This window comes from Diabrotica virgifera, chromosome 5 (genome assembly GCF_917563875.1).
Source record: "Diabrotica virgifera virgifera chromosome 5, PGI_DIABVI_V3a".
NCBI lineage: Eukaryota > Metazoa > Arthropoda > Insecta > Coleoptera > Chrysomelidae > Diabrotica > Diabrotica virgifera.
In genome coordinates, this window is record NC_065447.1 from 25549356 (window position 1) to 25567609 (window position 18254).

General features: G+C 34.7%; 1 protein-coding gene across 1 annotated transcript in view; it reads right to left on the reverse strand.

Annotated features, from left to right (window-relative positions):
- Positions 1-2964: 2964 nt before the first annotated feature.
- LOC114329720 (oxygen-dependent coproporphyrinogen-III oxidase) overlaps positions 2965-18254 on the reverse strand; it is a 32398-nt gene continuing 17108 nt past the window's right edge. Inside the window, exons 4-5 of the mRNA XM_028278904.2 lie at positions 17754-17923; positions 2965-3303 (exon numbers count right to left, since the gene is read on the reverse strand). Of these exons, the coding sequence (XP_028134705.1) occupies positions 3190-3303; positions 17754-17923 (284 nt within the window). The 3' untranslated portion in view covers positions 2965-3189. The remainder of the gene's footprint in view (positions 3304-17753; positions 17924-18254) is intronic.

Consider the following 18254-nt stretch of genomic DNA (forward strand, 5'->3'; position numbering starts at 1 on the left):
AAATTTTTCTACGGCTAAAATTGAGTGAATCATAAATGATTATTTTTTTCACCTGTCAAATTCTGACGTTTTTGCTTTTTCAGCCAATCACCACGCGTCGTTCTAGCCAATCATTGAGTGTAATACTGATAAAACAGCCTCTTCCCTGATAAAACTTAAGGTACCCTAAATTTCACATAATACGTACATACCTATAACTATAATCTATAACCTACTTAAGACATTGATCCTAGTTGTCTTAAAAATATTTCACAGATGCCCGTATTTACTAATAATACATATTGGTTCACAAAATAATCTTTTCAAATACCACTCGTCCTCTAAATTTTGCTTGATAAATTTTTTCGTTTTCATACTTAAACTTCTTTATTTAGGGTAAAATCACTCAAACAAACCGAAATGGATAAAATCACTCGTCCTTCGGACTCGTGATTTTATCATTCAGTTTGTTTTCGTAATTTTACCAAATAAAGAAGTTTTCGTGAAAACAAAAAAATTTATCGATAAAATTTAGAGGACTCGTGGTATTACCTTTGAGTATACCATCGAAAAACACTGATTTTTTCAATATAAAACTAACACTTTCGATAGCGAATAAATCGAAATCTATTAATTTTATCAAAAAAATGTATAGAACATTTTTTGCTTGGAATAAATGTTTTTATCAACTTTTGCAGTCAAAATATATTAAAAAATTTACACCCCCGAGATGGGGTGGACACCACCCCCATGGTAAAAACGCCTTTTAGCATCATATAGATTTTGATCCTTGGACTATCCACTGCTTATTCTTAAATTTTCAAGCAAATCGATCCATTCTGTAAAAATTGCGGGGTGAAAAGCTTCAGTTCCTGTACTATATGAATGGTCACACCCACACCTAAAGTTGGATTTATAGTTTGACGTAGCGTAGACGTAAGGCGGCTGCACAATTGCCCGGGAACGGGAACGAGAACGGAAACGGGAACGGGAAAAAAGTTAACCTCTATGTAAAATAATGTTGTAGATGCACAATAACCGAGAACGAGAAGCTGTCCGGTAACGGGAACGGGAAAGTTGACCATGTTTCAACTTTCTCGTTCCCGTTGTATTCCCGGAACCAATCAGAAGGCAGTATTAAAAATACTGTCAAATGCCCAATAAAAATTTGTTATTAGAAGTGTGATTGATTTCTTTATTGGAAAAATGTCCTCATCCGTATGATTGATGTAGATCATAGTATGTGTACTTATATGGTAACTAGATACAATAATAATATAAATATTTGAATGATATGCTTTTTATCTTTATGCTGACAAACCTTTGCGATTGCACACATATTGTGTAAATTAGTTCCAAGATTATAAAAAACGAAAATATTATAAAAGCTCGTCATCAAATAAATCCATATTTTTAGAGTTCACAGACATGTTCTTTTAATAAAATTAGAAAAAGATCGTTCCGCAAAATTTATTTTGAGAAGAAAAATAATTATACTCCGTCTACCCAACAGACGGAGTAATCACGTGAATAAATCACAATATTTCTTCGAAATACCTTAACGCACGGCCTTCTACACAATACCGATAACAAGGTATTCGGTAATTGGTGTTATCGGTATTGTGTACAAGGCTGTGCGTTAAGGTATTTTGAAGAAATATTATGATTTATTCACTTGATTACTCCGTCTGTTCGGTAGACGGAGTGTAATAGCACAAGTGACAGTGACACAAAACAGCTGTTTGCCATTTAATTGTGAATCTGCCGATGCTTTCAGTTTCCGTTCTCGTTCCCGTTTCCGTTCTCGTTCCCGTTCCCGGTCAATTGTGCAGCCGCCTGTAGACGCAACGGAGACGCACTGGAAAAGATCAACACTGAATTTTGTGTACTCGTGTTTATAGATGAACGCAAGCGCCTGACGGAACATAAGAGAAACGTAACATAACGGAAGAGTTCACCAACTTTCATCTTTTACAGTGCGTTTCTTACGTCTGGCCAATCAAAATTAAGAATTTTGTTCTGTCACCCAAAGTGGACACGCCCTCATCAATTTTGTAAAGATAAAGTTGTTTATCAACATATTCGAATTTTGTTAATTATTTGTTAAAACAATGGATGTTAAGTTATTAATTTAATAAAAATATATCATAGAGTCATTTCAATATTTCAGATAAATATGAGTTGTTTATTAGCCTAATTCGGGGGTTCTATACACATATTATACGATAGGTAAATCCAATAAACATTTTAAAGACCAGGAAATGAAACAAAATAGTTGGAAATCCCACGGCATGCGGCACCAAAGAGCATATTTTCGTTTATTTCCTAATCCATGTAACACACAAAACAGATAAATATTATAATAAATAATAGTATAAGTATAAATAAATAAACACAAAGTTTGTTTATTACTGTTCGCATAATTTATAGGCTATGTTGTTGAATTAGAATTGTTTACTCTTTCTACTCATGCGCAAAAATTCGCTACGTCGATCTATAAATTGACATAATATTTTCTTACGTTTCCAGTCCGTTTCTTACGTTGCGTCTACGTCTACGCTACGTCAAACTATAAATCCAACTTACGGGTTTGCTCGCTAAGGAGAGCAATGGATTGTATCCTCGCTCCGACCGTTGCTCCCTGGTATTTATATTCATGAATTCTCGCATTTAAAATAATGTATTTATTTTACATAGCGATCGAAACTATATTACCGATCGCTATGTAAAATAAATACAATATTTTAAATGCGAGAATTCACGAATATAAATACCAGGGAGCAACGGTCGGAGCGAGGATACAATCCATTGCTCTCCGTAGTGAGCACAACTTAAAGGAACCTTACATTCGACGATGGATCGAATAGCTGTTGATGAAACCATACCATGTAAATTGTAACTCTAACTCATGCTAATGACCATAGGTGGCATATACACATTAATTTAAATAAAAAAATAAATTCGAGGTTTGAATAACACTTGAAATACCTTTAACATAAAATATATTTCTAAAGTTTTGTTCTTACTAATATTATAAAACAGACTATATTAAATATAGTCCTATATTAAATATATAGTAGAAATTTTGTATGTACAGTAACAGTCCTTGTGTATAAAATATATAAACAAACCATTCTTACATAATTATGGAATTACAAAAAGGGAATTAAAGAGAGCAAACAAGCAGACTTTAACTATCTCTCTCTAAAATTATTGTTTTTCATCTTTACACGTACAATCCACCCAGTCCTTAGGATTCTTCAATACTTTCATCAGTTCTCCTTCCGGTGTATTTTCGTTGGGGGCATGCATGTATTCCCATCTCTAAAAATGATTTAAATTAATTTACTAGAAATATCATTTGGATTTGGATTTTCTTTATCCATTAATGCATAGAATTTGCAGATGATCTGACACTATTAGCAACAAGCAAGAAAGAACTACAAGAGTTATAGACTAAGAGCCGCTATAGGTGAAATTTCTTAATCATTTTAGGCACGACGGGACCCTATAACTTAAATAGTAGAACCGAAAAGAAAACGTTTGAGCACTGTGCCGTCACTTTTCAGTGATCAGTGGCGCATCAAACTTTCCACTTATGGACGGGATACATAAATTAAAAAATACCCACCCTCATTACCAGAATTTAATTTTTTTCATTTTTTTAAGTTCTATGTGATTAAGACATAAGATTCATCGTAATTTTAACCCATCAACCCCTTCTCCCTGCCCCCACCATCAAAAACTTTATTTTTCGTTTTTATTTTTTTTTGTGGGATGCAATCAATTTTAAAATTTCAAAAAATTCACACGCATAGCTAAGGCTTTTATAAAACACGTCTATTTTTTATAGATCTGTAGGTTAAGTGTACATAACCTCAAAAAAATTTAAAATTTTTTTTTTTGGAAAAAAGTATATAACTTTTTTTTGGGGATAGCTGCAGATCTAATTTTTTCTTAGTCTTGTGTATTTTATCAAACACTATATTTCTAATTTTTTTCAGATTTTTCTGTAACACTGGTCACCTTCAAAAATCCAAAAAACTGTTTTAAGGGGGTTTTGTGGGGTTTGAACGTGTTTTTCTGATTTTTAAATATTACTTCAGTTACTTCAAGTTACATATAACCTATAAAAACAAAATTGATTTGATATATTATGAAGTCTATAAAATAGGGAAAATCCCCCAAAACCCCCCAAAAAAGAGTTTTTCGGATTTTTGAAGGTGGGGAGCCTTACGGAAAAATCTAAAAAAAATTAAAAATATAGTGTTTGATAAAACACACAAGATTAAGAAAAAATTAAACCTGCAGCTATTCCTCAAAAAAAGTTATACGCTTTTTTGAAAAAAAAATTCTTTTAATTTTTTGAGGTTATGTACACTCTACCTATGGGTCTATAAAAAATAGGCATGCTTTATAAAAGCCTCAGCTATGCGTGTGAATTTTTTGAAATTTTAAAATTGATTGCATCCCACCAAAAAAAAATAAAAACGAAAAATGAAGTTTTTGATGGTGGGGGCAGGGGGAAGGGGGTGGTGGGTTAAGTTTACGCTGAATTCTATGTGTTAATCACATAGAACTTAAAAAAATAATAAAAATTAATTCTGTTAGTAAGTTCTGTTAACTTTTAATTTATTTATCCCGTCCATAAGAGGAAAGTTTGAGGCGCCACTGTCGACGCATGTGCCACTGAAAAGTGACGGCACAGTGTTCAAACGTTTTCTTTTAGGTTCTACTATTTAAGTTATAGGGTCCCATCGTGCCTAAAATGATTAAGAAATTTCACCCATAGCGGCTCTTAGTCTATTAATGAAAAACATAATATAAAAATTGGGACTTAAAATAAATGAAGAAAAGACAAAGTATATGTGATAATGTGAGAGATCCAAAAGGAAAAGAAAATAACATCGTATTACAAATATATGAATAAAAAACATACTAGTTCAAAAGAGCCAAAGAAATTAATTACCTGGGAGCCAAAATAGATGAAAATGATCATGAGGAAGTGGAGATAAAGGCAAGAATAGCTAAAGCAAATAAAAAGTATGGAGCATTACGAACATTAATGAAATCCAAAAATACGTATCAAGAAAAACAAAAATCAGAATTTATAAGACTGTTATCAGACCTACAGTCAGGCCCCGGGCTATAAATGGGCAGACTAGGCATTTGCCCAGGGCGCCAAATTTTTGGGGCCGCAAAATAAAAGAGATAATAAAAATAAATTAGAGAAACAAATTTTTTTTTTTTTGGTTTATTGGCTTTGGGAAGAACCCGTTTTGCCACGAAAATTTATAACATTTAAAAGTCTATACATATAACTGAACACAATTTGGTACAAATACAATTTTTACAAATCTGTACATATAAATACAGTAACTGAATACAATTATTTGGTACAAATACAGTTTTTACAAATCTATACATATATATTTAATACCTAACTGAATACAATTTGGATTGGTTGATACAGACCTAAAAGTTGAGGAAATTATAAGCGTCTCCTCGTACGACTAAAAAAGTTACAAAAAATAGCTCTTACTTCGGGATTATGGATGCACTCCAGCATAATGGAAAGATAATTTTGAGGAAACGGGATTTTTAATTTAGTTAGTTCCGTAATAAGGTAAGAGGTGGCATTAGAATTATGACTGCATTGAAAAATCCAGTGATTAAAGTCGTCAAAACTGTCACTGCAGTCACAGAGGGGGGATGTGGCCAATTTCATCTTATAAAGCTTGGAGTTGACTGCTCCGTGTCCAAAGAGGCACCTAATGTATTTGGTGTTAATTTTTCTATTGGGATGGCTTCTTTTAGCAAGCTTTGTAGAAGGAAGTGTTGGAAAAAGCGTGCAGTACTGAAATGCATTGTTAGATCTAATTGTTGTCCATTTGTCTGCCCATTTAGTTCTTAAGTTTTGCTTACATATAGATAATGCGTCTTGTAGCGTTAATTCGGGGGCTTGTTTGCCATCAGTGATAGCTCTTTTTGCCAGTTTGTCAGCTGTTTCGTTTCCCGTTATGGAGGAATGCCCTTTGGCCCATATGAAGAATGTATTTATCTGTTTATAATCTAAGGCTCTTAAGGTTGTCAAAATTTCCACGATTATTGAGTTATTGTATATGGAGGTAACCGGGTACACCAGAGCTGATAAAACAGATTTCGAATCCGATATTATAGCCAAGTTTGACAAGGGTAGCAGTGAATTGTTTGCCCAATCCAAAGCCTTAAATATAGCAAGTGCCTCTGCTGTAAAGATTGTAGAGTTTTTGTTTAGTTTAAACAACAAACTTTCGTTTGTGTTTTCCCTGTACACTGCACATCCTGTTCCAGTAGGGGATTTGGATCCGTCTGTAAAAAATTTATGTACATTACCTAATTTCTCTAATTCTATTTGCATAGATATGTTATTAATTGCTGGGTTATCATTATATTCTGGAAAAATAATATTTGGTGGTGTAAGACATATATCGAATTTAGCCGTGAAGAACGGCAAACCAGAATCATCACGTAGTTCGATGTTTGAGACTGTTGCAAATGCATCAGCTAGAGGGGGACAGTTTCTGTTGTGCCAGTATTTATTAGTGTAGCTATATGCAGTTAAGATGCCTAAATTTTTAATAAGGTCGTTGTGTGTAAATCGTTTTTGTTTAACGACGAATTTTTCAGCTAGTAACTGTCGTCGAAGTTGCATGGGGGGTTCGCCACACTCTGCAAGGAGAGCAGCTGTGGGAGTGGATTTAAATGCACCAAGAACAATGCGTAGAGCCTTGAACTGTACCCTATCTATTTGTGAAAGTCTGGAATTAGTGGCTGATCCATACAAGAAACAACCATAATCTAGGATAGATCGAGTGTACGCTCGGTAGAAAATCAAGTTAATGTTAGGGTCAGCGCTCCAATGATATCTGTTAATTGCTCTTAGGATATTAAGACTTTTTTCACTTTTCTTAATGCATCTTGATATGTGATCGGACCAGGTCAGTTTGCAATCAAATGTGATACCCAAATATGTGTATGTTTTGCAAACAGGTATAGTGTGATTTTGAATTGTAAGGCTATTAAGTTCTGGCAATTGGTGTCTGGTAAAAAATACAATAGCAGATTTGAGGTGATATTTCAAATCCCTGTTCAGGAAAGTATTTAAAGCAGCAATGCACTATATACTTAAGATTACTAACACATTGAGAGTAGTTTTTATGAGTAGTGTATATAGAAAAATCGTCAGCATATTGTAAAATTCTTGCGTTCATACCAAGGTTGTGAACATCGAGGGTATAGATATTAAATAGAAGCGGGCTCAACACCGACCCCTGTGGCAGACCCGAGTTAACCTCTCTAGGACCTAGAGTATTTGTATTGCATTTTATAAAGATCTGTCGTCTGAGGAACATATTAATAAGAACAAATGCAAATTGTGGTGGTATATGGATGTATGTTAACTTTTCATATAAACAATCCAACAGCACGCTTTCATAAGCACTAGAGATATCTAAAAATAAGGCAGCTGAATAATGGTTTTCTGAAAAAGCCAACTGAATTTCCGTTGCAAGATTGGCTGCACAGTCGAGAGTACCTTTACCTCGCCGAAAACCAAACTGGGATTGGGGGAGGATGTTATTATTTTCTAACCACCATTCTAATCTGAGTTTGATAATTCTTTCCAAAGTTTTTAATACACAAGACATTAGAGAAATGGGTCGCAGAGCTTTGTTGTCACTGACCTTAGGAATAGGAATAATTAGACACTGTTTTAGTGAGGGGTAATCCGTATCTCCTGAAAGTATATTGTTATATATTTTGCAAAGAAAGTGTTTCGCCGAGTCAGGGAGCTTTTTAATCATCATATAATTGATGCCATCTAAGCCTGGAGCAGTAAGTTTTGACGATTTGATATTAAGTTCTAACTCTCTTAGTGTAACTGGGGCTAGAAGAGAATGATCATGATTACTGGTGGGTGTGTAGTGAATGTAAGGACTAACAAAACTTGGAGCTAATTTATGAAAAAGTATTTCCGCCTCATTTTCTTCACATGGTTGGATATCATTTTTCTTCTTTTGAAATATATTAATCCGGCGCCAAATTTCCGAGGGATTTGAATTCCTATTGAGTTGAGTACAATAGTCTGCCCAAGCCTGTTTGGCTTTAAATTTGAAGGTTCTTTTGCAGAGCGCATCTATTTTTTTTACATTGATATAATTTGAAGTTATCATATTGCGCTTGTACGTTTTGTAAGCTTCCTTCCTTTGGGTAACTAACTGTTGACATTCCTCATCCCACCAAGGGGGATGAGGAGCCTTTTTAGGAGAGAAGGGGTAAGTTTTTTTAAGAGCTGAATCCGCCGAGGATGTCATTGAATTGGTGATAAAGTTAATCATTTCGTTAGTATTGTTGAAAAACGGAATCTCGGAAAAATCTTTATCAATTTTTGTTTGAAACAATGCCCAATCAGCTTCTCGCATAGACCATTTATGAATGGGGGTAATATTAATATTATCAATTCTGAGTTCTTGTAACACAAATGTGATAGCATAATGGTCAGAGCCATACGTATCTGCTTTAACAGACCAAGAGAATTGTGAGCTAAAGTTGAACGAAATGAGGGTAAGATCAACACATGATGGAGGAGAGCCAGGGGCAGATACTCTGGTAGGAGATCCGTCATTTGCAATGATAAAGTTGTCGAAGTATTCTAAAGCTTCCATGAGTATGTTACCGCTATGATCATTGTTTATAGAGCCCCAGGCTCCATGATGGGCGTTAAAGTCGCCACCAATAATAAAATTATGCGGAATTTGTTGAAAAAGAGAAACATAGTCGTTCACTGTGACTGCAATGCTACCTGGACGATAAATACTAACCACAGATATTTTGGTGCCATTGACATCAATATCAATGCCACAAACTTCAATATTTTTATTAAATGTTTGGTTGAATACTATATTATTGTATTTAATATTATTAGAGATAATTATGCTAACACCTCCACCTCGTTTATTACGTCTATCTTTTCTGGCAATATTAAATCCCTGTAAGGACATTTCATACTTAGGTTTGTACCAAGTTTCCGAAATAAGAGCTATATCAAAGTGTTCTTCTGTAAAAAGTTGCGTAATAGAGTTTTTATTAGAGTACGCTGATCTAGCGTTCCACTGGACAATTTTTAAACCGGCCATATCAGGTAAAGAAATGTTTAATCACGCTGTTAATTATATTTTCTACATCTTGTATAGAGGGAACTGAACTATTAATCGCAGGGTTTCGAGCAGGAATGTCTGAAAAGAAATTATTGATTGAATCCTTCAAAGTAGTAGCGAATTCATTTTTAAGATGTTCATCGTTATTTTTAGATACATTTTTATTATAGTTTCCGAACTGGAATACGGGGCTAGCACAAAAGCTAAATTCGCTTGGAGCGGTAATAAGCGTAGGAGACGATGGGTGTATTTTTCGTTTTTTTCTAGTAGAAGCTGCAGTATTTGAAATATTTGCAATGGAAGGCAAATGTTTTGATGAGCTTTGAGCAATATTGGAATAGGTATTTGGCCTGGAAACTAATGAAGGGAATTCAGTAGTGGATGACAGTAACGGAGCAAATCTGTTTTTTTGAACAATACTAGTGTAGGCAGGATTGTCAATAACTTTTTCGGCCTCTTTGAAAGAAATATTAAGGTGTGCCATTGCTTCCTTAGTTCGTTTTTGTTTTTTATACTCTGAACAATCTCGATTTGTCGAGTTGTGTGAATTAGAGTTACAAAAAATGCAGAAGTTATCACATTGAGTGCATTCGTTATCATTTTCTTTGCCGCAGTTTCGGCATTTCTTTTTTCCTTTACATTGAGATGCAGAGTGACCGTAACGAAGACAATTGTAACACTGCATAACAGGATGAACGTACGTGTCTACAGGACATCTCACTTTATTTATATAAATAAATTGGGGAATTTTGTTCCCTGCAAATGTGACAATTATCATTTGACGGGGGATTTTTTCAATCACTCCGTCTTTTATTACTTTTCGAAACATTCTTTGCACCTTACGAACAGAACACTCTGATTTTATAACTTTAACAAGATCATTTTCAGTCAGATATGTATCGACCGATCTCACAATACCTTTTTTTTCAGTTAAATGTGAGGGGATATAAGCTATCAGTTTATTGTCTTTGAATACCGAATTTTCCACTAATTTGTTCGCAACTAACCCTGAATTAACTTCAATTTTAAGTCTATTACGACCCACGCTACTAATTTCTAAGATCGATTTTTCGTATTCTGAAAGTGCTAACAGTTTTTCACCAAGTCTCATTGGATGCAATCTTCCCACATTCAAAACTTCGTGTTCCACAAAAATTAAGTACGGACCTGTATCTCTTGACGTAAATCGATTATTAATGGAAATATCGCGTTTGAAAGACTGGTTTGGCTGATCTAAATTACTTGCTGTTGTTGTTAATGAGCTTTTATTGTTATCATTATCTGCTGGAAAAACTTGATTTTTGTCCCCTGTTGCAATATTATTCTTATCGGCTTCTGTAAATCCGCGAAAACCATCTTGATTAATATTTACATTTGAATCGTCGAGTTCCATGCCATCCAGAACCCTAATATCCTCGATTCTTATATTTGAAGATCGCGGCGGCTTCCCGCCGCCAGGTGAAGTTCCCGACATCCGTCCCAGACAGATGTCGGATTTTTAAGTATAATTTCCCAGGATAAATTAAGTAATGAATCGACTTACTTGTAGAAATCCAAAAAACTTAACCAAATAAATGAGTAAAAGGTAAACAAACTGTGTATTTTTTGCGGCAATTAGTGAATCGACTTTTAAATCAAACACGTCTAATCACTAAGAGACTTGATAGACAACTGAAAGAAACAAATTACCCACTAAAAAATATCTGACACAAAATTTTCAAAAATATATAGAACAGACCAAGTAAATATAATACAGGCTACCGAAAATGTAAAATAAAAATAGTAAAAAACATAATAATGATAAGTTAATATCAAGCATTATTATTCATATATTATTAAATAATAATAATATTAGGGCTGGTAACACTGCAATTAGTTAATACGCTGTTGGCAGTACTTGTACCGTTGGGTACAGCCGGTGCCGGTGCATCCTCGCATGCGCTCATCTTCCGCTGTCTTACCAACAATCTTATAACCTCAAACGTTGTTTGTTTATTGTTTGACAAGTGTAGTTATTGTTTGGGACAAAGTGAGTGATAATTTTGTTAAAAAATGAACAAAAAACTAAATGGTTCTGAATTCAGAAAGCGTGCTGCAAAGGAGAGTGATAAACAAGAGTTATTGAAGAAAGTGCCGAAAATAAGCAAGTTAAATTGTCTCATGTTACTGTGTTGTGAAAAAGACTTAACTCTAAGCACAGATTTTTCTGATGTAGTAAACAAGTTTGCCAAATTGAAGGTTAGAAAAAAATCTGTCACTTAAAATGCTTTGTACAAAGTAGGATCTTAAAAATATAATTTTAAGTTGTAATCTTTGCTGGAAGTGTGAATTATGTAGAAATAAATGTCTACAGTTTTGTGTATGAAAGACGTGTTTTCTTGTTATTTACTTTACTTCATAAAATATAAGTAACATAGATTATTTGCTTTTACATTATAGTAATAAAGGGCGCTAGTAGACCATTTGCCCAGGGCGCCAGTCACCTAAGCCCGGGGCCTGAATACAGTAATATACGCATGCGAAACGTGGGTGGTGAAAAAGTCAGAAACAGACCTTTTAGAAAGATGGGAGAGAGAAATGCAAAGAGCAATATATGGAGGTGTGAAAATAGAAGGTCAGTAGAGTGAGATTGAAGAACCAATAAAGAGTTGGAAGAACTGTATAAAGAGACAACGATAACGACAAAGATCAAGCTCAGAGTAAAAAATGGTACTCTCACGAAGACCAACACAAAAGAGAAGGAAAGGCAGGCCAAGAAAAAGATGGAAGAACAATGTGTACGAAGACCTGAAAAAAAGTAACATTGAGAGATGGAAAGAACTAGCATTAGACAGAAGGAGATGGAGGGAGGTAGTGAAGAAGTGTATAAAAAGACTGAAGTGAAGTAAATAAAATTTATAAGACTAAAATAAAATGTAATCAGAAATGTAAAAGTTTTAGCTCTAGGCCTACAAGACCTGTTGAGCTTAATAAATAAAAATATTCTTTATGTTTGACCTTAAATTAATCAATAAAAAAGAACAAAAATAAATAAAATAGCATATCTACTTATATTTTTATAATAAGGCTTTAGCATAAGACTGAAGTGAAGTAAATAAAATTTATAAGACTCAAAGTACAAGAATTTAATGGAACAAATCCACTTAGCAGACCACCGCTACCACGAATATATTCTTGTAAGAAACTAGGTGCGCTGTAACAAATTGTGAACACTGAAATTTTACCCAATTATGTCGTAGAAGCCCACATATTGGAATATCTGCATATGCTAATCTACCGTGCAGCAACAGCAATTGCTAATGTAATGGGCTTTAAGATCAGAACACGACGGGGTACTAATAACGGAAGGACTGGTAACAGAATTGCACCCTGGAAAAAAAGACCTCTCGGAAAAATTGAATTACTGCGTACGGATATTGGTCAAGTCACAGAATATATCAGAGGTGTAACAAATAGAAAAGTCATTAAGAGAGCTGAAGAAATAATGCGGAGCACTGCAAGACACTCGAGATACGATCCAGAAAATAACACAACCCAACAGTGTGTGGATATATTAAAACAAAAACTCTCCATATATTCAGGACTATTAAGAAGGTATAAAATTAGTAACAACCGAAAATGTGACAATGCACTTTTTGAGAACTCTGAGAAGGCATTCTACCGAAAACTCAATTCCACCGTAGAAAATCTCGATAAGTCTTATCCAAGCCAAGAAGAAATTCATGAGGTTTGGGGAAATCAACTTTCCACGCCAGCTGCTCTTAACAACAATGCTGGCTGGATAGAAGATACTACGCACAACTGTCACCACTACGTCACAGCTAACTACGAACCATTCATTACTGAAGAGGTCTCAAATATCATCAAAGAGCTTCATAACTGGAAATCTAGACCAGATGGAGTTCAGAACTTCTGGCTTAAGAAGTTTTAGAGTATTCATGAGTGCTTATCAACATTAATTAATTATGTTATTTCTAACCCGCAGGAAATACCATCATTTCCAACTCAGGGAACCACTTATTTAATACTGAAGGATCAAAATAGCACCCAAGATCCAGCCAAGTACCGCCCAATTACTTGTCTTCCAACTTTGTACAAATTGGTCACATCCTGTATAACCCGGCGTATCTACCAACACTATGCTCTAACTAAACAATATCATAGAGCCTCAACAGAAAGGATGCGCTAAAGGTGCTATGGGTTGCAAAGAACAACTTATCATCGACATTTCTAACCAGGCATTCACCAAAAAAAGGAACCTCTTTACTGCCTTTATTGACTACAAAAAGGCCTTTGATGCAGTGCCGCATGAATGGCTTATAGATATATTAAGAATATACAAAGTCCATGATAACATAGTGACTTTTTAAGGCATATAATGACAAGTTGGAAGACTAAAATTCACCTCCAAATACCTGGTGAAAACACTATTGAAACGTAAAATATCGCAATCAACCGGGGCCTGTTTCAAGGAGACTCGCTGAATCCATTGTGGTTCTGTTTGGCTATGAACCCCTATCACAGCTATATTAAACTTCACTGACTCAGGTTTTAGCATTAAAAACAACAATACTGTAGTAGCGAAGCTTAATCATGTGGTGTATATAGAGGATTTGAAATTAATGGCTTCCACTCGAAACAATCTAGAAGAGATGCTAAAAACAGTAGAAACATTCTCTAACGATATTAATATGCACTTTGGACTAGACAAGTGCCGCGTTTTAAATATAGTCAGAGGAAAGATACAGCCCGGTGGATTCGATAGGCAAAATGGCCAGAACATCGAGGCCATGGGTGAAAACGATATATACAAATATCTTGGAGTAAAGCAGGCGCGGAAAATTGACCATAAGCAAATGAAAACTGAGATAACTACTGAGTTTATACGAAGGATAAAACAGCTGCTTCGTTCACAGCTTAACAGTAAAAATTTGTTTAAGGCACTAAACACCTACGCTTGTTCCGCACTTCATTTCAGCTATTCATTTGGTATTGTTAAGTGGACAAAAACAGATATAGAAAATCTTCAGCGAAAAGTACGAACACACCTCACAAAGGCACAAAAGCACCATCCTAAAAGTGCAGTAGAAAGAACGACATTACCACGGAATCTAGGAGGAAGAGGACTTATGGATATAGGTGAGCAATTAGACAAACAAATTGCTAATTTAAGAACTTATTTTCAGATGCAGGCTGAGACATCTACTCTACATCGCGCTATCTGCGCAGTAGATGACACAACACCGATCAAACTGAGGGAACCAGAAATGCGCATAAACCACCTCACTAAAGACGAAAAAATTCGCAACTGGATGGGTAAACCTCTGCACGGGCGACATCCCAATGAAGTCAGCCAAGACTATGTCGACAATACAGCGTCGAACTATTGGTTGACATCAGGAAAGATGTTCCCTGAAACGGAGGGTTCATTACTGGCCATTCAGGATCAGGTTATACCAACCAGAAATTACCTGAAATATGTCATCAAAGACCCTCAGGTTCAAAACGACAGATGCTGATATGCATGTCAAGCCCAAGAAACCATCCAACATCTTACAGGGGGCTGCCAGGCATTTGCTGCAACTGAATACAAGGAACGGCATGACGCAGTGTGAAAAATCATTCATCAAGAGATAGCTATCAAGTTGGGACTTCTCCAAACGGACCATCTCCCGTATTATCAATACGTCCCTGAGAGTATGCTTGAGGATGGCAACTACAAGCTATACTGCTATAATAGACCAGATCTCGTACTAGTTAATAAATTAACAAGACAAACAACACTAATTGATGTGGCGATACCTAACAACAATAATCTACGTCGTAAATTTACTTAAAAGATCGCCAAGTACAGAGATCTGGAAATTCAAATAAGAAGGCAATGGAGAATGCAAAGTACCCAGACGATACCGATTATTATGTCTACTACTGGAGTCATTCCGAAGACCCTCCTCGAAAGCATAAAAAAGCTGGGTCTGAATGACCACTGAAAGAGCAGTCCTTGAACGTTGAGAAGAAAGAAGAAGAAGACACGATAATATTCGATCTGAATGTCAGTTCTACTCATAATATGCCATCGAATTGATAGCAGTAGTATAATTATTCTTAAGAGGGACTATGTTGTCTGCAAAGAAGCACTTGCATAGCTGTGTATGATGATAAGGGGTATAAAAGAGACTTTTGTGTCTTAATTAACATTATGTACCGGGTGTCCCAATAAGAATGGCTCTCGGCCATATCTCAGGAACCGTTTATAGCACAGCTTTAAGAAAAAAATATTTATAACAGAAGTTGCCTCGGGAAAAGCCTGCAAATTATTTTCATAATTGTGGGTCCACCGCTAGAGGGCGTAATTGAATATCAAAAATTAAAAAATCAAAATTTTACCAAACTTGCCCATTGAAAGGGCACTGGAAATTCGATCATCGTATTCTTCATAAAATTCTGAGCATATTTGATTTCACAAGTTTAAGTCTACCTTTGCAAATAAGAGGTGGGGGTGAGTGGGAACCTTCTTATGAAAAAATGGCTGTAAGTCCGGTTCTGCTAAATCGAATTTTGCATACTTGGTCTTGTTGAAAACAGCTCTTTTTCGTCAAAGTAAGTGTCTTATTTTCGAAATAGCCTAATAAGTAATATGCAAGCTAGGAGGCGTTATTTAATTATTTTCGGAAATCTGGTTTTCTTTTGAGAATATTAAAAACAAGTATGCATTTTTAATCCTGTATTACAAAATTAGACCAAATTAGCAACATAATACCGAAAACCGCATGTCGATACCTTTTTTCTATCTCGAGATATCTTAAGAAATGTGTAAATTTTAAACAACTGTTAATGTCACCGGTAAACCAAGTTAAGGAAAAGTAGTGCTATGGAAAAAAACAAAGAAACATTTTCCAGATGTAAACGTATATAATTAATTAAAACCATAATACAAACAACACTATAAAATATAGCAAAGAAATTAAAGCAACTACTTACTTAGTGACGACTTACATGTTCAAATTGTTGCCCATCATTTTCGATGCAAGCAGTTACTCTTTCAAGAGTAGATTGAACAGCGGTCTCAATTTCTGCTTTCGCAATGCTTTGAATGGCGTTTCGTATTCTCTAGATTCTAGATCATGTTTTCTCGAGTAGTGGGCCTAGCGGCCAAAACAAGGTATTTAATCCGTCTCCATAAATAAAAGTCTAATACAATTAAATATGTTGCTATTCAATCTACTCTTGGGAGTAAATGCTTACATCGAAAATGATGGGCAACAATTTGAATATTTATTCAGTCACTAAGACTAAGTAAGTAATTGCTTTTATTTCTTTGTTATATTTGATAGTGTTGTTTGTCCTATTGTTGTTTTAATTAATTATATACGTTTACATTTGGAAAATGGTTATTTGTTTTTTCCATAGCACACTACTTTTCCTTAACCTCGTTTACCGATGACAGTATCGGTTATGTTTAAAATTTACATATTTCTTAAGATATCTCGAGATAGAAAAAAGGTATCGACATGCGGTTTTCGGTATTATGTTGATCATTTGGTTTAATTTTGTAATACATGATTAAAAATAAATACTTGTTTTTAATATTCTCAAAAGAAAACTAGATTTCCGAAAATAATTAAATAACGACTCCTAACTTGCATATTACTTATTAGGCTATTTCGAAAATAAGACACTTACATTGACGAAAAAAAGCTATTTTCAACAAGACCAAGTATGCAAAATTCGATTTCGCAGAACCGGACTTACAGCCATTTTTTCATAAGAAGGTTCCCACTCACCCCCACCTCTTTTTTGCAAAGGTAGACTTAAACATGTGAAATCAAATATGCGCAGAATTTTATGAAGAATACGATGATTGGATTTCCAGTGCCCTTTCATTAAGCAAATTTTGCAAAAATTTTTAATTTTTGATATTCAATTACGCCCTCTAGCGGTGGACCCACAATCATGAAAATAATTTTCAGGCTTTTCCAGAGGCAACTTTTGTTATAAATATTTTTTTCTCAAAGCTGTACTATAAACGGTTCCTGAGATATGGCCGAGAGCCATTCTAATTGGGACACCCGGTACATTACACGGAACTTTAGTTTACTTCAAATGAGGTATTTTTAAATAGATTAGGCTTGTTCAATTGAAACATATCTTTGATCCAGAAAAAATTGATCGGTAAACATAACTACAATAATTTACTACCATATTTAAGGCACATAACCTATTTTTGCACCAACCGATGTAAACTCTGTTTCAAGAATTCTTGTGGCTGTAGGTTGAAGAATTCTTTTAGTAGAGTGATAAATCTGAACTGTAGCGTGGATACTCGAATACCTTCTATTTCTTTCGTTGTAGATTTTTTCACTTCTTCGGCAACATAAAGAAGAATGATAAGCTTTTCTGGATGTTATGGTCATATTGCTTGATTAAGCTTGTTTATTGTTTAATAACTATGTTAAATGTTTATTGACATAAACTAACATTTCAGAAAGTCAGTTGAGTGATTACAATAATTGTTTTCAAGGCTAACACAACCAAAGATATGTTTTAATTGAACAAACTTATACCAATAGTACTTACAGCGGTCAAAGGCAAAGACATCAAAATACTTTCATATCTGGCTCCAGGTGTGTAAAGACCAAACTTCGTACCCCTGTCGTATATAAGGTTAAATTCCACGTATCTTCCTCTTCTCAGCAACTGCCATTCCCTTTCCACATTGGTATATTTTGTCAGCTTATGTCTTTGAACTAAAAAAATATAATTGTATTAATAATAAATGGTACACTCATTTTAGAAATTTTTATTGATGGGAATTCTCATTTTGCCTTTTACTCCACAGCCCTCTTGTGGTAGTCAACGTTACAATCCTCTATTTTCTTCTCTCATAATTTTAAAGCATCCAGTTTTATTTCAAAGCTATCCCTCACTTCACTTCCTCCATAATGTATAATGATCTTTTATTTGTAGGTAGTTTTGATATGCACATGTTTGAACCATTTGTCCATCTTTTTTTACTGAATCGTGGGTATCATACAAAATCTCATCTAAATTTTGTCTACTTTCTTGCCTATATTTAGT